The sequence below is a fragment of the Candoia aspera genome, chromosome 3, assembly GCF_035149785.1.
Source record: "Candoia aspera isolate rCanAsp1 chromosome 3, rCanAsp1.hap2, whole genome shotgun sequence".
Taxonomy (NCBI): Eukaryota; Metazoa; Chordata; class Lepidosauria; order Squamata; family Boidae; genus Candoia; species Candoia aspera.
Genome location: NC_086155.1, coordinates 101,433,747 through 101,459,994, shown reverse-complemented (window position 1 = coordinate 101,459,994; position 26,248 = coordinate 101,433,747). Strand labels below are relative to the sequence as shown.

At 36.5% G+C, this 26,248-nt stretch overlaps 1 protein-coding gene across 1 annotated transcript in view; it reads right to left on the bottom strand.

Annotated features, from left to right (window-relative positions):
- Positions 1–2,083: 2,083 nt before the first annotated feature.
- The window catches only part of EDEM3 (ER degradation enhancing alpha-mannosidase like protein 3), a 41,987-nt gene continuing 17,822 nt past the window's right edge, over positions 2,084–26,248 (bottom strand). The window contains exons 8-20 of the mRNA XM_063298421.1: positions 24,026–24,131; positions 23,334–23,431; positions 22,074–22,199; positions 20,970–21,053; positions 19,463–19,546; positions 18,346–18,470; positions 17,591–17,756; positions 17,143–17,297; positions 15,731–15,884; positions 15,064–15,258; positions 12,234–12,399; positions 11,085–11,270; positions 2,084–5,892 (exon numbers count right to left, since the gene is read on the bottom strand). Coding sequence (XP_063154491.1) covers positions 5,516–5,892; positions 11,085–11,270; positions 12,234–12,399; positions 15,064–15,258; positions 15,731–15,884; positions 17,143–17,297; positions 17,591–17,756; positions 18,346–18,470; positions 19,463–19,546; positions 20,970–21,053; positions 22,074–22,199; positions 23,334–23,431; positions 24,026–24,131 — 2,022 coding nt within the window. The 3' untranslated portion in view covers positions 2,084–5,515. The remainder of the gene's footprint in view (positions 5,893–11,084; positions 11,271–12,233; positions 12,400–15,063; positions 15,259–15,730; positions 15,885–17,142; positions 17,298–17,590; positions 17,757–18,345; positions 18,471–19,462; positions 19,547–20,969; positions 21,054–22,073; positions 22,200–23,333; positions 23,432–24,025; positions 24,132–26,248) is intronic.

The following is a 26,248-nucleotide window of genomic DNA, read 5'->3' as shown; positions in this document are numbered from 1 at the left end:
AAATCCAGATAAAGAGAACCCAATTAAATGAGTCAAAAACATTGTACTTGCTCATTTATTCATCGAGGAAAATGATCCAAAGCTACATATTTCAAAATACTTTTAATTTCATAAAAGGAAATACACAAAACTTCCCCGGGATCCAAACAAGTTTTACTTTAATGATTCTTTCCATTAATGCAAGCAATTCTGTAAGTAATAGCCACCTCCTAATCTTATAGGGAAAAAAAGCTACAATTCCTAGGCTCCCAAAATACCCAACATAATTTAGCCCCAGTGCCACTATCTGAGGAGAGCTCATCAAAGAATACTTCAAAATCTTAATCTGTTGCAGAAAGGAGGGACAAATGTCTTGTTCCTTTTCTTGAATTTCCATAGATAATTGGGTGGCTGTTGCTAGAAACAACATTCTAGACTAGGGAAATTCAAGACTAGGGAATCTGAGTCTTATCCAACAGTTTATATATTAATCAAATTCCTGATTTTGGTCTTAATCTTTAGTGCCATCTATCGCTACATTGTGGAAACTTCATCATCCAGTAAAGACATTGGTTAAAATACATTGCTTGCCTAACTCATGGATGCTAATTAGTTTTTAAAAATGTATCTGATCTTTAGCTTATTAAGACAAACTCCAAAAGCCAAGAAATGCATTGCATGGGCTCAGAAAAGGCTGCATAATCCTCCCCACCCTGCCTGAATTGATGGTCTAGTTAGGCAGACAGTTTTACTGGAACTATTTTTATAATAGACTAGGCTAATTTACAGTCTAGACCGTGGATGGTAGAGAGATTCCTATTCACAGGGATCTTTTTCATGTTTTCAGAAGCTTTTTTTTTTTTTTTTGGTAAAACTAGCGTTTAGTGTATCTGTATTCTAGCTCAATTCTGTGAATTTCTTAATTAGCAGTTGCGCTTCCTAGAGAAGAGGACCGCTTTTTTAAAAAAATGATCATTGTGGACATAGAGGAGGTATCAGAAAGGATTTAGGTCCAACTACCCAACAAAATAAAAGTTCTTTTAGTAGGTGTTACCAAGGTACCAGAATATACATATAACACCAGAACCACATTTCTCAAACCAGATTTCTATTGTTAATTTTTGGTATGATGGTAAGAAGCTGGGTTCTGATGTACATTTTCCTGTTCAATGAAGTTTACCAGACTTCATTAGCTCTCACCAACTTTTCTGACAAAGATAGCAAGATAGTCATTGATAGTGCTTTTAGGGGAGAAATGTCAAAGTGTGCTGTATAGGCTGACCGGGGGATGGATTATGCCCTTTATTGCCACACATGGGGTCTCTCCATTATGGGAGTCTGCCCCACCCAACTAAGGCAGCCTGGGCTGCTGCAGCACTTTAGCTTTTGGCTTGCATCACCTTCTTTTCCTCCCTCCACCAGGATTTTAAAAGCAAGGCTAAAGGAAGACAGCTTCCTCTTTCTGCTGGTTAAGAAACACAAGTCAGTCCAGTATTTGGTAATCAATCTGACAGCCCTAAGCTTTCTGAGACATGTTACCAAATTACATCTCCCAAAAACAGAAATTGGCACCCAAAACATCTTAGTTTTTAAAGAAAAAATGGAGTGGGTTATTAGGCTTAAGTAAAATGAGGAGGATTCAGAAGAGGAAATGATAGCAAAGAAATGCTGGATTGGCCCACAAGGTGTTGATGGGTCCTCAGAGCTTTGAAGAAAGCCTTGAGCACATACAAAATAAAACCTTACTCTGTCAATTTCATCCTAGATTCCCATTTGAATATCTGATGTTTATGTTGTCTCAATACTGGGGAGTCCCTGCAGTCATGCACAATTGGGAATATACTTGCATTGGAAGACGTGTGACTTAATTCCTTTAGTGGAAGGCTCTACAGACTTTAGTGCATTCCATGATTGCTAGGGACCCTTCCAACATATTTTCAATCTGACAGAGTATTGCTTTCCCCTCCTTCTCTCAGAGTTGATACCTATCTTTTGAAGGAAGTATGTATATTTGTAATTTGGATTAGTGTGTATGCACTTAATGGAATATGCACGTACTTACAGAGAATACAGATTTTGAGGAGCGTCAACTTTGTTTAAATCATTAAGCCTCAATGAACAATTTATTTCAGCACTTTGACCAGAATATTTACATGTTTTATTAAATCTTTACAATCAGCAGTTATAATCAAGTAGACAATTTTATATACAAAGTTTATGTACAGTTTGAGCTCAGACTTTTACATCACAGTACACAGTTGCCCTTAGGGATATTATACACGCTTAAAATCACCAGACTGAAAAATCCAACAGTAGTGTTAACAGCACCCCTTTAGACTTTTTCATAAATTACATCGTAAGAAAATATATGGCTGTAAATTGGGCTGGTAAAAATCTTACAAAATGTGGATGTATGGTATGCATTCATAGAATGTTTTCTCTCAATTGTATTGACTGTTGGGTAATATCATCCCTTGGATCTCCCTGCACCTGCACTACAACCACACGGAAAGATGGAGACAAAACAAGCAGGTTAAAGAAGAGCTCAATTAGAGATGAAATAGTATTATGCCAACTTCTGCACTTCTCCTTAGGCTAGAGGCATGCAAGTGGCTGACTTTCGTGCTTCTCACAGCACGTGCCGGAATGGCAGTCCAAAAAAGCTGATATGAAGATCTTAATTAGGTAACTCCTCTCCAAAAAGCCATTTCCAAATCTAGTTAATATGTAAACCTTTTATTGTTGAGCAGGTTTATGGCTGTGATGAAGAACTAGATATATAAAAAGGACAAGCTATATCTGAGGTAGACAACCACCTTTCAGATGCTCCTTTCTAATGGCAAGCAAGTATCTCAATAATCCCTGAATCAATGAGGAAAACTCAAAGCATTTGCAGATATTTAATGGCAGGCATAACCTAACATCCATGGCATGAACTATGTATAGGGAACAGCAGGTGTGCAAACTCTTAATAAATTATCTGTAAGAGGTGGTGAAAATTTAGTGGTTGCTGTGCAACACAGATATAAATCTGTCCAAAATGCTTTGTGAAGATATTACTACTAAATTATTTTATCAGAAACAAAATGAGGTCCTGCTGCAGGGCTAAAGAAAAGAGCAGCTTGGTAAGTTACTCTAAATCAGAACACATATTTTAAAAGCCTTTACTAATGGTGTTCATATTCTAGAGATACAGTATACTCCATGTGTTTTTAGTGTATTTTGTAAGCTCAAAACTCATTCTCCTCCACCATAGAGCCTAAGCTATCAAAGGACACTTCAGAGAATTCTGTACTGAAGTTCTCTGAAGGAATATCCTACCATGTAAAAACCAAACTTCAAATCTAAACACAATTTGGGGTTCTTTATATGCAAATAAAACATTAAAAAAAAGTTAAAGGACACTTGTTTTATTAATTCAGTAAAAGTCACCACCATTTTCACCCAATTCCTGCAGAAGTCTTCCTACCCAAGTAGCAGATTCCAAAAAACAGTCTGATGTGTACGTTTAAAAGGCTGTCTTACACACTGCAAGTTTTTTGTACAAGGACCTTTCAGTAGTTTGTCCTATATACTTACATACGTAAGTGCTATGAGAGGGTGGTTCTAATCATTTACGGTATATCATTCTTTGTGATCAAGAAATAACTGACATATGACAGCAAAAGAATAGTTCGTTCCAGCCTCAGTTCCTGGCTCAGTCAGAATATAAAGCATTGCTGGTTGAACTCTCATGCCATTGCACTTGACTTTTCCCCCTATAAAAACCCACTATTATCTCTCAGATTTATGGAGAAATAAAATGCTGCGTTAGAGGATAGCCATTGGTTGCCCCCAGAAATCTGCTATCCTGTGCAATATTGGATGATCGGGTTTCAGTAATAAGGAGCCTGCAGAGAGAGAGAGAGAGTCCGTCCATCCCTTGGGCCAAGTGTACTTGCAGTATGACAAGCATTCCCTTACTACATATTGCATTTGATCATAGGATCTTTGTCAAATTTTGCAACAAATCAGTTACACATGAAAAGGCCAAGTAGAGCACAGTGCAATATTGCTGTGTCAAAATTATTTGGCTTTTTTGCTTCCTAAAAGTAAAAAAAAAAAGTGAAATAAAAATGAAAGTAATTATAATATTAGGCAGTCTTATTTGCTTTGTTTGCTACACTTGGGTTTTTAGAAAGGATGCTAAATGTAAACTTAAGACATTTGTGAAACATGATTGCTGTGAAATATTTCTGCTACAATATAAAAAAAAACTAACACTAGTGACACACAAAATGTTCTGAATTCAAAACATTCTGAGTTCAAAATACTCTGTTCAGAGTTTGAACAGGACTTTTCCGGAAGTGTTCTGAATTAAAAAGCGGGCCTATTCTGAGCTCAACATACCTGCTATGACCTGGGAACATTTCCAGAATGGTCAAGACACATTCTAATAAGCACAGATCAACCCAACTGGAAGTCAAACGGTTTCAAATTCAAAAGGTTTTGCATACCCCTAATTTACACATGATACCAGTTTTTGCTTGACTTCATATTATGCTAAGGATGCATTGTTTCTAGTTAAGATACTGGCCATTTTTCACAGAAGGAAAACATACAGATTTTAAGATATACACAGGAATAGGATGGTTTTGATGTAAGGCCCACTTAAATATAAAAACTGCAGAACAAAATAAATTAGATCCTAATACAAGATGATTTCGTACCTTTTCCAGAAATTGGGAAGGATGCTAGTTTTGGCTCATTTTGAACTTGCCATTTAATGCACAACATTCAAAACCAAAGGGATGGGAATGTAGAGAGGTTTTGTCCACATGTTTAAGAATTATCCAGATTTTTTTTCTTCTTTTTATAATAGAACACATTGCCTTTGGTTTATAAACTATCTTGACTTGAACTAAGAACGAAGAATAATACCCAAGTGAATTGGTAATTCTTCAAAGGAATAAAATGGAAGAAGTGATAAGGAGGTACAGCACACTTACTACATTAAGTGGCACAAAACAATCACAGCTGCCCATTGCTTTGCCTTCATCATAAAGGCACAGCGAACTATTTCCACCAAGTCTCCAAAAAAAAAAAAAAAGAGAGACTTTGGGATACCATATTGAATCTTGAAACAGCATTGCCACCCCTGCCAATTCATGGCCTTCATGGGCCAAGATGTAACACTACAACTAGCCATTCAGGCTCACTGGTGCATTAATCCCACTGCAGTCATTTCTTTGCCTCCCTAAGACCACCTTAAGCTAACCCACAAGAATCTGGAACCCAGGAAGAATCCGTATCATTCCCTGAATGAACTTCCTGCATTACAGCACCATGCAAAGGAACTCTGCAAATGGGTTGATTGCACATTCCCATTTTTAAAAACAGGATAAACAAACGAACAAAAAAAGTTCAAATTATAACACATGCTGGCTTTTGCCAATAAAAACCTGGCTGCTTGTCACAATACTGAACAATTCTTTTTGAATTTCAGATATTAGGGCCATTATATCCTCCGTGAAGTTCACAAGCAAAATATTTGAAGTTATAGTTCATCTTTTTCCATCATTTCAAATGCTTCTATGTCTTCATTCCAATCAGCGATTATTGATTCCATAGACTGGTCTTTATTACTCCAGTTATTACTGGGATTGGAATCTGTCTCAATCTTTGATTGTTCCTCAGGATGATTATCCTGTTCTGATGCTTGACTGCTACTGCTAGTTTCCTGGAATTCAGGGGTACAAGAATCTTGGTCTGTCTGAGAAAAACTACTGCTGTGTGACTCTGCAAATGAGCTCAAACCACCTTCTCCTTCAGAATCTTGAGTGACCAAGTTCAAATCTGCTGAAATCTCTTCCATTTTCTGGTTATGAGAATCATTATCAGATGACATCTGATCCATGTTTTCCATTTCCAAATCTTAGAGGTAAGAAAAAGAACAGTATTTTAAAACATCTCTAGCTTACTGCCAGCTAGAAGTACCATATGACTCTGCAATAGCAATCTACTTTTTCTTAACTATGGTTAATAGTGTTAAAGTTAATTCCAAAATGCACACTTTTGAGGTTCTTCAAGTTTGCATCTGTTAGAGAAGTATTATAAAGAAATAAGTATGAATTGTTTGCTTGATTGCCAAAACTTAGCTAATTTTCTCCTGAGGGGACTGATCAACCTAAATTTCCATGGGACCAACTTTTTCCTCTTACACCGAGCAACTGTTTCTGAACATATAAGTGTTAAAATAAATAGCACAGCATAGCAGAATTTGTCCAATAAAAATTTACCCGTTTTGAGTCTGAATCAGTAATTTTCAGAAAATTCTAACATTAGGGTGCAGTTAGTATCCTAACCTCCAGCATTATTTGGAAAGGAATCTTTGATCACTGTACTAGATTCCTGAAGCTTGTATAAGAAACTAGTTGTTGCCTCTCACAAAGTATGTGCACCTAAAATATGGATCAAATTTTCATGCTGAGGCATATTCTGACAAAACAATGATGATATTAAAGAAAATACATCAACCGGCCTCTCAGCTATCATAGTTTTCTTAATGGGAAAACCCAATGTAGCCAGGCATATTTCTACAACTAGATATTGTACATCTCTTTTGGATCAATATGTCAGCAGCATCCCAATAACTTTTAAGCACAAAGTATCCTTAAATCAAGGCCTAGGTCCTTCTGACTAATTTACACTTCTTAGTTGTAGTATTAGGAAACATCTCAAAGTATCTTTTTTCTCTCTCTCGGCAAAAAGTGTACAGATATTTTTGATACTTACTGCTATCAATAATGTAGTTTGGAATCATTTTATCTTTAAATATAGTTGCTGACATTCCAAAGGTAGCACAGGGAGAAGGGAAAAAGTACATGTGCATAAATCCACAAACCCACCAGCTTTCAATTAAATTCATTTGTTTATTTAGCAGCTGCTTTAGAAAAAAGGTCTCTAAATAGATCTCAACAGGATTCAAGCAACTATTTATTTATATGTGTATTTATTTATTAACTAGATTTATAAAAGCCACCCAACTCAAACAATGTGACTCTGGGCAGCATACAGCATGCATACAAACAATAACACCCGTGAACCATGTAACATTAAAACATGTACAGTATATAAATATAAAATACAAAATATAGAAATGGCAACCAAGCACCATAACAAGAACCAAAAGGGACTCCACTCAACTGGCCCCTAATACTTGGGGGAAAAGCCAGTTCTTAATGGCTTTCCTAAAAATGAGCAGGGTTGGGGCCTGTTGTATATTGGGGGTGGGGGGTGGGGGGAAATGACATTGTTCCAGAGGAAGGAGCAACCACAGAGATTTAAAGAAAGGACTTGGATTTAAAGAAAAGACTTGGAGCATACCCTCCCCATGGGAACATGTGGGGTGGGCTGATGTTCTTGGGAGAAGATAGTCCCTCAAGTAACCCAGTCTTATGCCATATATGGCTTGAATCGCACCTGGAAGCCTACTGGAAGCCAGTGCAGTTCTCAGAGTAGTCATGTTAAATGAGCATATTGAGATGCACTCATAACTACCCTCACTGCTGATTCTGGACTAACTGAAGCTTCCGGATGGTCTTCAAGGGCAGCCTCACGTAGACCACACTGCAGTAGTCCAACTGGGAGGTGACTAACAAGTGAGTGATCATGCGCAGGGCATCTCAGTCCAGGAATGGGTGCAACTAACAGCCAAAAAGCAGTTGTGCAAAGGCCCCCCTAGCCAGAGCTGCCACCTGCTTTTTGAGCAGGAGCTGTGAGTCCAGGAGAATCTCCAGATTGTGCACTAAGCCTGAATAGGGTAGGGCCACCCCATTCAGAACTAGAGATAGAAACCCTCCAACTCCCAAATTGGGGGGGAGGGAGACCCAAAACCATAACTATTCAGTGTTGGCAGAGTTGAGGGCGACCCGTTCTTCCCTATCCAGGCCCTCACAACCTCCAGACACTGGGAAAGAACCTCAACAGCTTCACTTGGATAGCCGGAGACAGAGATGTATAACTGGGTATCATCCACAGATTGATGACACCTCACCCCACACTAACAGATGACCTCCCCCAGAGGCTTCATGTAGATATTGAAAAGGAGGGGGGAGAGCATAGAGCACTGAGGCACCCCACAAAGTAACAGCCTAGGGCTCAACCACTCCCCTCCCACCAACACTGACTGGAACTGGCCCTCGAGCAAGAAGGAAAACCACCACAAAACAGTGCTGCCCACTCCCAATGTTCGAATCCTGAAGTGGATATGACAAGGCTTCAATCTCATAACAAACTATATTTCCCACAGAATAGAATAGGAAAAAATTAGGATCGTTCTTAACATTTACACATACCCATAAATGAAAAGGATTTTGAAGTGATTAAATTTAGCTTGTCAGAATTCTTTTCATCCTTAACAACTAGATCTAATACTTGCTACTGCCTTAGCTTAAATAGGAATTAAGGTGAAGTTTCTCCTGAGTCTTATTTAAAGCAGTGTTTTATGATTACTTGTTATTAAATGCCTGATATATACCCACAGCAATCAAAATGCATAGCCCCAATTGTCAGAAATTTTTGTTGCTCCTTGTAATTATGTGATAACTACTCTTCTATGTGATCAATTCTCAGAAACCTCAAAGGAGGTTGTAAAATTCCTATTGATAGCCATGGCTTTTAGAAACTGCCTGGCACCTTTTTCACATTATGAACTGTTTCTGGGGGGGGTTTTAATGTAATTTTGTGTAATTTTATTTAATTTTTCCTTCATTCACTGTATTTGCTATACTTTGCTTTTATGACTGCTCTTGGACTGCAAATAAATACAAAGTATTAGTTATTACTTTCAAACTCCTCTGAGGAGGTACCAGGCTTTAATACATTTAACATACTTATATTATAAAAATATACTTTAATATAATTATTTAAATATATCTGAAGAAGAAAGTATTTGTATGTAATATACTATGGTATATATAAACTACATATTGTGTAAAGTTTAAAGATAAACACTTTTCTCAAGTACTCTATGAGTATGTGTCAATACATTGCAGGTTCGCTCCTGAGCTGGTAGGATGCAAGCAACAATATGCTAACTTGCAATACAGTCTCCATCTTAATAGAATTTCTAATCAGTTAAAGAGATATCCCCCTGCTTTTTCTCTACCCCAAACTTTTCTCTGACTCTGTGGAACCAAAAGTATACTTTGAAGGATTTGCTTGGTTCAAACAGAATGGAGAACAAAGGTTTCCACAAATAAGAAATAGCATCAGAAAAGCTGAATAGATGGTACAGATACTATGCACAAATGTTTACACTGCTGCTTAATTTCAGGTGAGGAAATCATTAATAAAAAATGTCTGCAATTCAAGGTATCAGTGTGAGAATATGGGCAAGGGAATTCACCAATACTGTTTTAAATGCCTTGCTCTGACAGAAACTATAGTTTGAAATAGCACCCAGTTATTCCCAGAAAAAAGTAAGGATGCAGAATGAGGACAACTGTAGCTTATACAGCCAAAATATATGGTGAAATCTGAAATTTAACCTATAGTTTGTTATAATCTCCAAACACCCATTTTCTATGATACATATTTCAGAATTTTCTCCAAAGGTCAGCAGAGTATTTTTCTAGACCCTAGAGGTATTTAGTAGATTTCATTAAGACCAAAGTCTTCCTATTAAAATTGTTGGGTTAAACATTTATTTATTTAAAAATTAAAAATAATTCAACCCAAATGTACCTGACTTAGAAAGAAAAACAAAGAAAAAGAACCCTGAGTTATACTTCTACACTTTCCCAAAAGTTCATCATTGCAATACTTTGCATTAGATATTTTTTTAAAAAAATAACAAAACATTCAGGTTCAAATAAAAAACAGCATGCATGAAGTTGCAGCTGGTTAATTCAGACATCAACGCCGCAGGGATTTTGATGAGAATGAGCTACAGGAAAGCTTTTCTGTCCTCTAGCACTGAAAGTTTCTTGGTCTGTTTCTTGGTATCAGCAAAGTTGCATTTGCAGCAACAAAGCTTGTTTGCATTACAAGTTATGACCATCTGATCTTTCTAGATGCTTGAAAGTTGTACAGATTTATTTTGCTGTGTAGGGCAGAAATCCACTAAATAAATTCATGTTTAATATTTAACAATTTTTTAAAATGCTATTTTGAAGATTCTGGAATGAACATTCACTGATGAACTTTACAAGATTCACATTCAAATCGAGAGGCAGCAATACATTTTTCTTCTCTAATCCTACTTTACATCTATCTGTGGGCCTGAACTGGCAAGCAAAGAAGTTGATTGCCGCACATCACAGTACCATGGAGGGCCATAAAATTAGAAAACAGTGCAGTGTATCACCACATACATAGCTTGGAGGAGGTGCTCTATTGATTTAATATCCCTGGAGTTGCAGTGGTAAACTTACAACAGGCATTTTCCTACATTTCCCCAATGAACCACCATGGGTAAGGCACTGTACCTTATAGTGTGAATGCTTTTCTGAAATGTTCTGTTTAAAAGATATATTTATTTTGCAATGCAAGGTAAGGATTCACTTAAAGAAATTCAGCCATAGAATTTAATAAATAATGCTATTTCAGAAAATCTGGAATAGATTCTCATTTTTTAACTTCACTTTCAATCTATTTCTGTTTTCCTTCTCATTCTCTTCCTATATTCTTCACAATTGAAATTTAAGCATACAGGTAGTCCTTGCTTAACAACGGCAATGGGGACTGGAGTTGCTGTCGCTTAGTGACAATTCCAGCAGTCCTGGTTGCCGTCATTAAACAAGAAATGCACAGGTCGTTAAGCAAGGACTTCACGGGACCACAAGGTCCAAATTCCTGCCATTGACTTTGCTTGTGGGAAGCCAACAAGAAATGTCAGAAATCGCAATCACATGACCACGGGGATGCTGTGGCAGCCAGAACTCCAAGGCTTGGTTGTAACTACCACTCATTCAGCACCATCGTAAGTTTGAACAGTTGCTAAATGAGTGGATGTTAAATGAGGACCATCTATATAAGCTCATTGGGAGCGACTGTTTTTAATCTTAGCCAAGTTATACTCTTACCTCCTTTGCTTTATCAGAAAGCAGAAGTTTTATCCTTACCTCTGTCTTTTGCTTTATCTGAAAGGAGCACTTCTACTACTTCATATGACTGAATGGCATCAAGAATGATACTGCCTTCCTTGTTGAAAAGAAACAGCATAGGGATAGTGATGTCATCTGTATTCTTGCCATCACCCGCCATTTGAAAGAGGGGAGCTGTATCACTGCTACTTCCTTCATTATCATCTAGGTAGCAAACATAAGTTTTTCCATCAAAATTTCCAGTGGAAATTTCCATCATTTCCACTACATCCACATTTTTATTGAGCATTTTATAAGTGCAGTAATAGACCTAAGTGATGTAATTTTCATGGCAGCAACCTGAAATAATCTTTAGAAAATTATTTTAACAGAAATAGGGACATATCCTGTGTAATCTATGAAGTATAAATACATACCAAGTTTTAAAAGACATTTTAAAGATATCTTTACAGGTGTTACAGACAGGTGCTGGTTTTCTAATGTCACAACTGACACTGGGCAATATCAAATGCTTAGTACTGTAAACTGCCATGAAGAGAATCCAAATTCTGGATGCACAATCAAAAATTACACTGAAAGCAATAAAGAGCTTCTACTGATATACTTTGAACACATATACACGTATATGTACGTGCACAGCTAAGCAACAAGACCTAAAGTAGCGTGGGTGTTTAACCTAGGTTTCTCTACAGCTTCTCATCCCACCACCCAAATCATAATACATGCTTTGGAAAGGGAGTGCAAAGCAGTACAATATGAAATATTCCATTCTCAAAAGGAAATGCTAACATTGCACTAAGCTAACACAAGTCACAGGAAAGAGCCTAGGCAACTGTCTGGACTGCACCCTTATGTCAACTTGACTGCATCTGCACCAGCCTGCCATTTGGCTTTCTTTCCAAACAGGAGGCAAATCCATCTTGTGCCTTGCCAATCTATTTCTCTTCTCTACTTGGCATACAGTTCAGATATCAACACAATCTTAGTCATTGAACCACTCATTGCAGTTGTTCAAGGAGTCCTATCTGTTTCAATGTCGAACATGGGTCATTATATAACCCAAAGCATTCAGATAATCTTCTAGAGTGCAAGTTGCATACTTGCCCATAACAATTCAGAAAATATACAATAAACTGCAGTATCTCTGCATAACTTTGAATAATTTACCAATAACAATGCCACCTATGGCCCCAGCTTTCTGGATGTTCCGTGCCTTTTCAGCAAACATGCACTGCCCTCTTTGCATCAGAGCAATTTTTTCTTTCAGGGCTTCAGGATTGGTAATTTCAGAGCATCCATTATATGGTTTACTGACTGCAACAAATCCTCTTGTCTGTGGAAGAGATTAGAAGCTTTAGTATACAATATTCAAGCCTGTAGAACATTTGCATTCTACCAGCAAAACATCAGAACAGCTTCCTAGCAAATATATCTATCAAGTCTAACACAAAATTCAATATATATAAATCCACTGAAATCAATTAATTTAAACTGCACTGGAGCATAGCCAGAAATTCTAGCTCAAACACTCAATACAAAACGTGTTTTCTTCATTTATAATGTTATGCTAAATAAGAATAACTATTTATTTATTTATATTTCTAATTTTGTCACCACCCATCTCACTCAAAGAGTAGGTAGGTGGGTGGTTATCTATCTATCTATCTATTGTTGATATATATCACCTTAGTAACATTTTGAAGCTGTTTTACTTTATAAACCTATCATATACCAAAAGGAATATTTTAAATATTTTAAATTAAATACCTAATATGGTGTTACTTAATCATACAGTTCCGATCCAAATTAGTAAGCTTTTTTTATTTTGAATTCCTACATGAATTTTAAATAACCAATGAAAATCTGCTTCTTGTGATAGGTTAACACTTGTCTAGCTCATTATGGAACTGAGATAATCATATTCAGCATAAATAAGATCAGAAGGAGATACGGAAGGCATGACTATATTCATTTTCCTGAATGTCTCAGCTATCTTTAGTATAAAAGATGAATAGAGCATAGCCTCCAGATGTTTTTGGACTCTTAGACAATATGGCCAGTGGTGGAAGATGTTGGGAGTTGTAGCTCAAAAGCAGGGTGCCCACCTTTGCTCAATACAGTTGAGCGTGATATTCTTCTGGAAAAGAACACTCTTGCATTGGAATGGCTTCCATCCTATTTTACATATCACTGCTACTTAGTTAACAACACATAACTGAGAAAGTACAGTATAAATGCAATGTGTATGTTTAAACAAACAATAATAGATGGCCAAAAGATAAGGAACATATGGATAAAATTTGGCCCTAACTTGGTTGTATGATCTGGCAGTTTAGAATGCAAAGGTTTGAATCAGATGACCCAAAAATCAACCCTTAATTTTACTTTTCACAAGACTTAATAGGAAAACATACAAGACAAGCCCGTAGCCAAAGTCTGCCAGCAAAGAAGACTTGCATGCTAGGTTTTAAGTTATGTATGTGCATTCTAGTATCTATCTTGCTTCAGTTAAGGACTATACAGATATGAAAATATTTTTTAGTATTTATACTGTAAACTGGATTGAATTTTCTATGTACACAAGTACTATGGTGAAAGTTTCCCTGAGTCCAATCCAGCCTCTGGAGTTCCAAAGCGAAACATAAAATAGAACTGTTGCCAAGCCGTTATTCAACTGGGACCAGTAATCCACTCTATTCCTAGATTCTGTACTATAAAATCACAATAAGATTCAAAGGTCTACTCTTAAGTTATAATTAAATTAGATTAAAAAACCAAAGTCCCCTATATATTTGCAGCACTTATTATATTGCATAACGATCAAATGTGCTTGATCAACAACAGAACTGTGAAAATGATTTCATGCTCAAAATGAGTTGTTCTGACTTCACAGGAGGTGTTCCAAACTCAGAGCAAAGGGATCTCAATAGCCCATTTCAAGCTTGAAATACTTTGCACACTGCTAACAACAGCGAATGAGATTCCAAATGGTATCTCCAAGAACCTGCTAGAAGAGAGGAGGGAGAACAGGAAATGCAAAAAAGAAAAAGAAATTGTTCTTGCAGCAGTGAACTGCTTACATGTGCTATCCTTAATAGAAGCAAGGATTTTCAAGTAGTTTGGGCAAATCTTCTTTTTTGTCTATGATACTATTTTCCAAACTTTTGGTTTCCTTATAGATACGCCACATTTTGCTGATGCTTATCAGATCATATTGTTTAATACTTGCATAACATGGAAATAAGAATCTTACAGGGTTTTTTTGTGCCATTATATCACTAATCTGAGTGGTGGGCATGTCATGTTACAAGCATGTGTCATCCCTGCTTCATGAGCTGTACCGGTTGCCACTTTGCTTCGGGTTGCAATTCAAGGTGCTGGTTATCGCCTATAGTATTCATGGGGCCGATTAGCTTAGAGGCCATCTATCTCCAATAGTTTCTGGCAGCCCAGTAAGATTAAGCACAGTGGTTGTCAATTAAAGAGTGTCGTCTGTTGAGACTTAGGTAGTGTGCTTGCTCTGTTGTGGTGCCAGCCCCTGGAACAGCATCCCCCTGCAGTTTCATATGGCTCCCACCCTACAGCTGTTTCAGAGTCATTAAAAACCCATGTGAGGTTAGGGTGGAGGCTTTGTTAGTTTTTTATTGGTTTCAGGCATATTTGGTTGTTTTACTTTTCTGGATGCACTTTTATTGTCTGTGTGTTTGGTCTGTATTGTAAGACTCCCAGAGTGTTTTGTAGTCAGGTAGTCTCCAAATCAAATACATTTTAAAAATGTCCTTTTTGCATTAACTGAATAGTTCACCAGCTGCTAGAAAAACTGAAATATCATATGGACTCCTTTTATGCAAGTTAATTAGTCTCTGTTCTAAATAAAACACTTCGTAGCAAAACTCTAAGATATTTTAAGTACATGTCAACAACTTCACATTCTGCATGTATACACGCCACAAAATATAAGATATAGATTAAATAAAACTGCGAAGACAATACATGCCCCAGAATTGTGTTTAGACAGATCCATTCCAAACTGTGCAGGTCCCGCTGTCAAAACTACTCTGCCGAAGAATGGATGGGAAACAATTTGAACTGCACGAGGAGGTAGCTGTTGCTCTTTTTGTTGTTGATTGGACAACTCAATCATTTCTTGCATGAACCGTAAGCCATCTTCAGCATCCAGTGAACTTGCTGCCTAATAAAAATCAAGAAAATTAACATTTCAATTAGCATTTTCCAGACCCTACTGCTAAAGACAAAGTAAACAACATATATTTGCTGAGAGATCTTTATAATTGAGTTGATCTAAACTCCTAATGGTTGGCTAAGAGAGTTTTAGAATAATTATACCTTAAGGAGGAGTTCCAGAGTCATCGGTACCACCATAAAGATGGCTCAGGTCATGGTTTCAAATCTAATAAATATTAGCTTCAATTTCCCTACGATTTTAACATGCCTCTCATGAAACTACCAGTACCATAACACCCAAGCATGAATAAATGGATTATAACCCCTGTTATTTCTAGGGTGAATAGCATCAAGAAATATTTATTGTCCAAATGTTTCACAGAAGTTAGGGCAAGCATTCCAAAAACTACTTTCCAAGACTTATGGTACATAAATGAAAAGAAAGTCATACTGTGGGTTAGGGCAAAGCAAGATCTTACTTGAATAGCATGCTGCACCAATTGTACTCTTCCATCTTTGAGATGAATCAAGCTGACTCCCATCTTTTTCAGTATCTCTAAATGTTCAGGATTACTGGCCATGAAATCCCTGGCTCTCAATGGAGGCTTTGGTCCACTGCCTAAACTCTCCTCCCTGAAAAAAGCAAGCAAGCAGGTACTATCAACATTTTAAGATATGAACTGTGTGTCCCAATACAAAGCAGATGTGCATGACTGAAGCATATCATGGATTTCCATTAATAATGAGTGACTGAGTAGTAAACTGGTTAAAAGTTTTCTGAGAGCCATCTTGGTGATTTGGGGCCAGTCACTTTCTCCACCCTAGAAAGAAGGCAATAGCAAGTAACTACCAAAAATGTTTCCAAGACTGAGTCAATCTTAACTTGAAGGCGCGCACACAGACACACACACACACACACAAAATCTTTGCAGAAGCTCATAGGATAAAAAAAGACTTGAGAAATATTCAGCATCTTCCTGACAGCCTTAAAGTCCTATTAAAGTCTCCCATTATTTCCTTTGGTGCTATTAGATAAATGGAGACTTAAATGTTCTTTTCCCTCTGCATTGTCAATAAGTGAATTCCTTGCCATGGCTCTTGCTCCTTCCTCAAAGGCAGGGAAGGGGAACTTTTTTCAACCCTGCAGGGGACATAACATGCCTACTAATGTCCATATGCACACAGTTGGTTCTCTAAACTCCTACCTTTGTGCCATTGCAAATACACTGGAGAAAACACGCCAAGGAAGACCTGGGCACGTTTGCTAATCACATGGCAGACGGCTAGCAAACTGCCAGAAGCCCAATTGCATAGGAGAAGAAGACATACAAGAGTCATTTTCTTTTGTCTCCTTCCTGAGGACAACAGCAGCATCAGGGGGTGGGGAGAGAAAACCTGTGATACATATAATTGATAAACATATCTTTGCATGCACAACCATTTTAAATTACAGATTGTTTCTTCTTTTGCCCATTTTATTCTCTTGTTCCTTTCCATTTCTCACTTTGCTGACTAAGAAATTTGTGCGTGTGTTTCAAGGAGTTACGTGCTGAAGAAATTATAGGGATTGGGGAAAATATTTTAATAAAAATTATGCTTTTGATAAACCAAAAATTAGATCTTAGGGAGACAAGCTCTATAAGATAATTACATTTATACAATTGGGCAGCCTAGCAAAAATGAGTAATAAAATATTAATAATGGGACTTAATTTAGCAAAACAAACAAACCCTGGTGGATTACCGTAATTTTTTTACTTGTAAGCCACCTAGACTCATACAGTGAGATGGGTGGTGTATAAATTTAATAAATAATAAAATAAAATAAATAATCATTTTTATATACCTTCCTTTAAAAACACCAAAATAAGGAAAATATAAACAAATCTTACATTCTGGAAATACTCCTAGGGCAGCTCTTGTCCACCACATTTTTCAGGGGTTCCCTTATGCTCTGAGCATACATAGGGTCATTGGGAAACAGGATTTGGGTGTTAGGACAAGTCCAATCAAAATTACTATCATCCAGCTCCGTGTATTCTGTAGTCTGTAGAAAAAAAGGTAGATACACTCTGCTAAGTTTAGAGCTAAGTTTTATTACTATAAACCATCAAATTATTTTAGGAAATAGAACATCCAAATGCATAAAAAACCAACATGTAGACAGAAGCAGATTCTCCTTCCAACTGATTAGGATTTTATGTCCAAATTTCATAATCATATTCATAATCATACTCTGAGCAACCCTGCTTACTCTCTGCACACCGTAAGATTAAAAAGAACACCTTAGAGCAAATGATTGATTTAATTAGACTAAAAGATTTTCAATACAGCACTTACAATATTTTTTACAAGGGCCGTTTGGTTTGTAGTTGATAGCCAAAGAGGTAGCAAATGAGCCTCTGTAGTAAAAACATAGTCTTCAATATCAAAAGTTAGATCTTCTTTATCAGCAAAGAGCAGGTATAAATATTTGAACATTTCAGCTAGAAAGAAAGAATCCATCCTACAAAGAGAAAAAGGAGAAAATGCATTTGCATATATATTACTTCTTTTTGATGTTTTCATTTTCCTACAGTTCTTTCTTCTAAATAAAGTAGCTGAAGAACAGCTACTAATGACAGCTATAATATCATCCAGACTGTGTTAACTACAGTTTCAAAACTGCAACATACCAATACATTTAATTAAGCAATGTATATATTTAAACAATGTATATATAGCGCAAGAAATTTTCTAGCATGCAAAAGTGTTTACAGAATTGCACACGTATTTCCACTCTTGGTGCTATGGTCCCTAGCCACGGACTTCATATTTTTCCAGTTTCTATTATATAGTCTTAATTGAATTATTTTTATTTTTAAATTATCATTAGCTGCCTTGGAGGTTCCTCTATGCAAATATTTTCCTAAGAGAAAAATTGAATGTTATTTTACATAAGCTTAAATAATAAAATAGCAACATTAAAAAGAAAAAATCCTATTAGCATCCAATCCTATTTTCCCCAATGTTGTTTGACAGGCAAATGAACATCAGCATTTTTAAGCTGAATTTTACAGACCTTTGTCTCAAGATTTTTGAAAGAGTTCAGTTACCTGTCCTCATGGCTTCCAGTGCGAACATCCTTCATAGCTGCAAATCCACAAGGTACTCGTGCATATTTATTTAAGTTTTCAATTAGTGTTTTTCCTACTTCTAGGTAATAGGGATCTCCAGTAGCCTATTTTTAAGGGAAATAATTTGTATTAATATATTACACTAACATGCTATTACTCTGATATTTGATCTCTGAGCCATTTTAAGTCTTTGATCTGAAGTTATAGCGTTCTAAAACATATTAGGAGGAGTTTTAGCCTGTAAAAGACCATAGTTCAAGGCAGCTTCCTTATCTTAAAAGAAAACCCTAAATCAAAAATACTTTTGCTGTGAAATATCACAACATCTCAATAGTGATGATGTTTTGCAGGATATGGTGTGCATAAATAATGCATGCTAATTAGCTTAATTCCAATAGGCTTTTAAAATACAGATTTTGTCTTCCAACAAAAACTAATAGTATATTCCAGAATTATTTCTTGCATTCAGTCAATCAATTTATTTTGTTTAAATATTGTGCTGGTCACAAGTTACAAATGTCTTAACTCTCTCAGACCCAAAATCATAATCTGCCACCTACTGTAGGCTAAAATTAAGGATTCCAGAAATCTAGAACTTCCACCAAATAGAGGCACCCCAGTGCTTAAGGAATGATGAAATAAAGATAACCATTCATCCTGCTGTCCTAGCATCTGCTAAAAGAAGAAAAGTTCTTCTGCTTTCCTGTGTAGCAATTACACTTACATAGCACAACTCAAAATAAACCAGAGCAGCTGTTTTTTCTGAACCGTGTAAATTAAAGCTACTGCCATCTTCCACGATAGCAAATTTCACAGAAATATTTTCATTGGTCAGACCTGAACCACCAGGCAGTTTTGCTCAATGACATGACATGAGGCAAAAGAAGTTCTGCAAAGGGAAGATACTCCAAATTCTTGAGCAAAGAATGGCTCTTCCCAATCTTAAATGTTTTGATATGAAGCAACCAGATTCATTCAGGGTGTTTTTATGTAGCTGCATCACAGATTCACAGAGTGCTAATAAAATACATTTGGGTTTTATTTCTGTTTCCTGCTATTTTTAGAATGTAACACGTCTTGAATTTGAAAGTCTTACTTTATACAAGAAATAGGTGCTTTCTGCAAATTCTGGCCGTAAAGGATGCTGAGCCCAATGAACCCGAAAGTCTGTTGTGAATGCCTGAACAAAACAAGAGGAAAGGTAAAAATACTGAAGTATTCTGCTTTGAAGGAGTAACTTCCAGCATACTTATATTCTAACTATGCAGCATGTGTGTCTCCTTCAAGATAATACAGCGAATCTACCATTAATGTAAGAACTCCCATCTCAGATCATCAGTGGTCAGCAATGTTTTCAGGTAGGAGTAACCACACTGCAATTGCAACCTGTACCACTGGTGTCCCCAAATATCTTTTTATAAGCATTAAAAACATTTTTTGGAGAAATTAAAATGTCCCAAATTTCCTATAATGTCCTGCAAAGAAACGGAAATCTTCTGAAACCTGGCTTATCTTTTAAAATTTTGACCATTAAATTTCTTTTTAAAAATTGGTCGACAGATGTCATCAGGTGGCGCTGCAGGTGCTACAATGATGCCTCCCAGTCTGCTTCTACTGGTGACACTCTGCGCGGGAGCAGGAACCGGTGCTGGATCTGCCTGGACACGATCGCCGGAGGACCGGTGGAGAAAAAGCCCCGGACGAGCCACCTTCCCTAGGAACTCTGCTGGCCAGCCGGTGCGAAGCTGGCTCGCCCTGTTGTGGTGCACCGGTGCAACAGAGAACTAGCAACTATCGGCGCCAGAACATCTACTGTGTGGACTCCCTGGCATTGTATGCCATATGCTCAATAAACAAACCTACTGGACCATAAACTCTCAAGTGGAACAGTACAGGACACACAGATGTTTTTGGCAGAAAGGTGTCAGAAGAGACTCAGAAGACATTTTCAACACGTACAGCAGTTCAGGATGGTGTTAGGGATAGAGTAACAAGTTCACATTTGATTCATTTTCATCCAAAAATCTCTTCCAATATAAATGTAATAAATACACAGCAACCCACCATACTGTAAGAACAACACTGATTTTGATAGTTGGATAAGCGTACTCTTCAACGTTACTAGAAGTTTTTTTAATATTTTCATGGAGGCCGTCCAAATATTCCATTTTCAACTTCAAAATAAGGCAATTAGTGGTAAAAATGAGATGAACAAATTTATAGAAATAGAGAGAGCTACCATAAATAATCAAGTACCATATTAAATATATTATGTAAATATCATTTATTTTCACATATATTTCCATACGTGCGCTTTTAAGGATTTATTTTTTTAGTCAAAATTAGAAGCTTCCTTTTATTTAGGAGAGACTGCCTAAGAATGGCCCTTTGAAAAGTGACAGAAGGATTAGTAATGCAAAATCACAACAAAATAAAAACTGTCTAAAAGTACTAGATGAATACTGTTAAATATTCCTAACACTCATGGACTCAAGCTCACTATTAAAGCTAAATTCACCAAGTCTGACATAATATTTTTCCTCTAATACCTGAAATTTATATACCCTGAATAATGAATTCATAATACATGCTCATTGCCTTACCTCAGGAAGGAAATTATGCTTTTTTATCACCTGATATAGCATTTCATGAGTTTCTATAGCAGGTCGAATATCACCTTTCAATACCTAGAACCCAAACAAAAAAGGCAAAATATACATCACATCCTTTCAGATAAAAGGGTATCCTGTGAGATAATGATATATTCTTTTCCAATCCACAGTACAGGGCATAAGGCAAAAACGTATAAGACTGCAAGATAACGATAAACTAATAGAAACAGAATTAATTTTATATGAGACATTTACTTTTAAAGAGGCAAGTTACTGATTAAAAGCAATGGACTTGATGTGTCAAAGAAGACACCCCTATTTACGTCCTCTAACTAAAAACATACATTTTGCTGTGAGAATGTAGTGGTTAGTGATGCTCAGAAGGTGTCAAATCAGAACCATTTTAAATTCACACTAGCCCATGGCAAGTTTGGAACACTGTTCCAGGTTTGCCACAGTTCTTTTGTATTTGATATAAGCTGTTTTAAACATTTTGGCAGTATTTTATTGTTGTAAGCCGCCCAGAGTCACTTGCTGAGATGGGCAGCTATAGAAATCTAATTAATTGATTAATTAATTAAAATAAATTTCATATTTGAAATAATATCACCTATATGATTAAAACAGACTGTATCAAATGCAAAGCAACTGTTTTAAGTTCAAATTGGGGCATTTCAAATTTGCCCATCCTTCATGGCAATCTTGTAAAAAGTATAAAGTAGCCTATTATACTATCATTGATAATAAATACACATTATTGAAGGATACTGAAGTGCACCAGTTGAAATTGCTTGAGAAATGCTGCATTAACAAGATAAATGTGGAGTATCTAATGATTTTAAACACATTCTTAATCACAGTAATAAATTTAGAATTTAGAAAGATGACCCCGTGCAAAAACAAAGGACATTGTGGAAATTAATTACATCAACTGAGTTGAGGGTGATGCAGTTAGAGATTATGTTGTCCCTTGGATGTTGGTTGTTTTTTTATATATTGTTGTTGTTCTACCTTGTGAAGCCATCCAGAGGGGCTTTGGAGTTCAGTAGCCTAGAAATCCAATGGATGAAAATGTTTTCACACATGCAAACTTACTTGCAAACCAGGAAAAAAGGCTAGTAGTGAGTCCATCCAAGTCCGAGCATTGAGCATTGGCTTGTGTATGTGCACATCAAGCAAGAGAGGCGGCTGGCTAATGTATCTCATTATGGCATCATAATGCTAGAAAACATCAGAATTTGGTGAGTTTATTCACTCTGAATACTCAACCTGTTTGTAAAAGTTTGGTCTAGTGGTTAAGGCAATGGGCTAGAAACCAGGAGACTGAGAGTTCTAGTCCCGCCTGAGGCATGAAAGCCGGCTGGGTGACCTTGGGTCAGTCCCTCTCTCTCAGCCCAACTCACCTCACAGGGTTGTTGTTGTGGGGAAAATAGGAGGATGGAGGAGTATTTGGTATGCTCACCATCTTGAGTTATTTATAAAAATAATAAAGGCGGGATAGAAAATAAATAAATTAAATAAAATAAATAAAAGCTGCTTTAAAGCAGATAAGCACACTAAACAATAATGCTGAGATTTAGAGGCTGCAAGCCAAACATCAGCCATCTATAGTTTTTATTTAAAAATGAAAACAGCCATCTCCTCAACTAACTTACTAAAGACAGAATTAATACACCCAGGAATAAGATTTAAATAATTTGCTACTGTCTTACATTAGTTGAACACTTCATTTTATTTAAGTTCCATAGAAAAGCAGAATAAGCAATTAAAGAATTACAATCTGTCCCCAAAATCATTTTTTCTTTACCCTATTATTTTTCTCACCTCTACCTTAATCACAGTAAAGCGCTAGCATTGCATACACAGCATGCCATTAACTTGCTTCAGGACAGATGTTGAAATATGCTACATTCATTATGAGTTGATGTACACAACATTTTAGCTGCCAAACATTTTTTTCTCTAAATGATAATTAGACCGCTAAATCCAACAGCATGTTAACATTAGCAAATCTACTGATCCACTTATTAATTACCCATTTTACTTCTAACACTTAAGAATCCTAAATATGGCTGATGCCTCACTAATAGGCCACTTTAGATTGAGAATTTCTATTTACTAATTTGAGTATTTGTATTACAGATATACCAATGTTTGGAAGTAGATGCTAAATGGAACAATGAAAAAGGACAACTTGTGAAGGAGAGGAAAGAAACATCATCATATAATTATTTCTGGTGGTGTAATAACACACTAACTACAGAGGAACAGATGCAACAATGCCTAACGTTATGCATCATAAGTGTACTACAAAGTTCTATAGCTCAAGGAGAGAGAAATACCATCTGTACTTACCGTGTTAAATCTTTCTAAAAAACTGTCATCTCCAAGCAAGACATAGGCCTTTAATAAATACTCATAATATGAATCTATTCCTGCTCCAACTCCACTATCTAGAACAAGATAAAAATGTTATTACAATTAATTTCATACCTAGTTTTCAGTTCCACAAAATAAGTTCCTATTATTATAAAACATTTTATTTAAGTGTAACCAAGAAACAAATAAAAAGGGCTTTGGGATGAGACTAAGCATAAAGCAAGATACAATTTTCTGACATGTAGTTCAAGTCCTCTGCATAAAACCTCTAAGCCAGGGTGTCTCAACCAGGGTTCCATGGAACCCCAGAGTTCCGAGAGAGGTCACTAGGGGCTCCCTGGGGGATCACAATTTATTTAAAAAATTATTTCAAATTTGGGCAACTGCACATTAAAGAGGTAAGTTTCATTCTTTATTTTCAGTTTAAGAACATCGTTAATGCATATATACAGGCCTACACATGAAACAAATAATTTTGTGACTTCTGGCCTATATTTGAGCCTGAATGTGCAGGGGTTCCCCAAGGCCTGAAAAATATTTCAAGGGTTCCTCCAGAGTCAAAAAGTTGAGAAAGGCTGAGCTAACCTCTAATCTCATTCTTACTTGAATTTCCTTTCCTTGAATTGCATAGGTTTTCTCTGTAAGTGAGAGGGAACATAGTTTCATACCTTTACGGACCCAGTCACCCGTATGAATGTTAATAGTAACTCCCACTAAATTGCTGCTGCGTTGCCTTTTCTCCCAAAGGAAATCGAGTGCCTTCCGTGCATATTCCTACAGAAAACAAAATTAACATTTTCTAATTAAATACAGCTTTAAGTGCAATGTAGTAGCCAGGAAATTGATCCAAGCAATTAATTCATTCAGTTATTCTACTTTTAAACTTACACAAGTTGGTACAGCAGTAAATTCTATTTTGTATATACTGGACATCTCAGAGAAGGATTAAAAAGTGTTGGATTCAACTACACTGTTGCCAGAAATGCATCAGAAAAATTGGAACCAACTCATATAGTCTGGACTTCTCCTACTATTGCTACAGTTTGGACTCAGAGAGATCATTAATATGTTAGATTGATCATGGTTGTTAAGAATGCATATGATCTGCTTGGCTGTATCCCTAGCCGTTTAAAATCTAACATCAATAACTATGCATGGGGAATAGCCCAAAAGAATGATCATACAACATTGGAAGGATAACTCTGTGCTATACACGTCGATACATCAAAAAACCTCTTCACTAATAATAGCAAATGCCTATTTTGAAATGTAACAAATACTGTTCAGACTGATTCAGACTAGAACCTGCATTTGGGATAAAGCCTGCTATTGACTGAAATTCAGACAAAACACAGATCCAACTTACATTGTACATTAAATCCAAATCCAAAGTCTATTAAATTAAATCCATCAAATCAAAAATTTATCATAATTTCCTTTTTTCATTATTAGACACAATAAAGAAAATCAGGAAATAATATTATATACCAATATTAAGGTCTAGGAGAATACTTATGAATACCATGTTGATTTTTAATAAACAAAAGCAGTCCACTAATTAAAAAAAAACACCCCATTCTTTGCATCAAGTAACAGATGGTTGGTAATTCATGACACCATATATTAAAATTCAATTTCCAACAGCCTCAGGTAGCACAGCCAAGTTCCAAAAGAGCTTGTTTACCTTTGCAATAAAGGATTAAATGCTGACTCCATTTCTATCAGTAAAGTTTCTAAAAATTAGCTTGAATAGTATTGCAGGTTAATGGAATAGTAAAGGGAAATGATTCCCATTAAAACTGAAACTGCAGGTTTATTTTAAGATTGGAAATGCCAGCTGGTTTCCGTGTAAATTATTATTTCTTATCGCAACTAAATAAGGGTTACTGGCAACTAAATAAAGCTGTTGTAGGATTCGCTTTCAATTTACATACTACTGGCAGTAAGTCCACAGACAAATTATTAATAACCAATATAACTAATGTAAGTAATATGAGTATTTATAGTTATTTAAATGGTTCACATGGCTGCCCATCTTACAGCAGGAAATGGAGAAAGAGACAGTAGCTTGAAGCCACTTTGGTATTTCTGAAGTAAAAATCTGAACTGGAAATTTTTTATTTACTACATCTTAACTTCCTACAATACTAGAGGTTTAACAATGGATGAGGCTTCTGGGGAAGCAATGGTGGCCTGAAGACGGCTCTGCAAGAGTGGAGCCGATGACCGTGGCGGAAGTAGAGGCCGGTGAATGGATCAGCTCCCTAGAATTCCTGTCCAGAGCAAGCGCTCCGTACAGTGGCTCCCCGTGAGGAGACTGTACAACAGCAGTTTCAGTGGACTTTAGCACTCTGGGAGCCAGGGGAAAGCCATCTCGCCAAAGCTGCAGTTTGGCGCCTTCGAAAGGACGCTGGGTCCGCATACTTCCTTTCTTAACCACTTTAGGAAATTGGTTATTAATGGCTTTTGGGATGTTAAGAACCTTCAGAAGGGCAAGGTTCATTACACCAGGTGAGTTTCCTTCTATCTTTGGTGAAAGAAGAAAAATATATTTTTAAATAAACAGCAAAAGGGTGACTAGAACATTGATTCTAGAAAATTATAAACAGATTAAGTGGCCAGATGAATTTGAAAGAAGTTTTTGAAATTAATTACAAGAATACTTCCTGTGGGTTGTTTGAAATTTTACAGAAAATACAGATGAAGATTTTGAAACTAACTGTAAGAAACCTTCCCATGGGAAAGGTTGCTGAGTAGGGAAAAAAAAAACACAGTAAGACGGGACTTTGAAGGTTGACTAGAGGGAATCAGAGAGAACTAAAGATATTTATTTATTTAATTTCTATCCTGCCTTTATTACTTTTATAAATAACTCAAGGCACGGAACACGC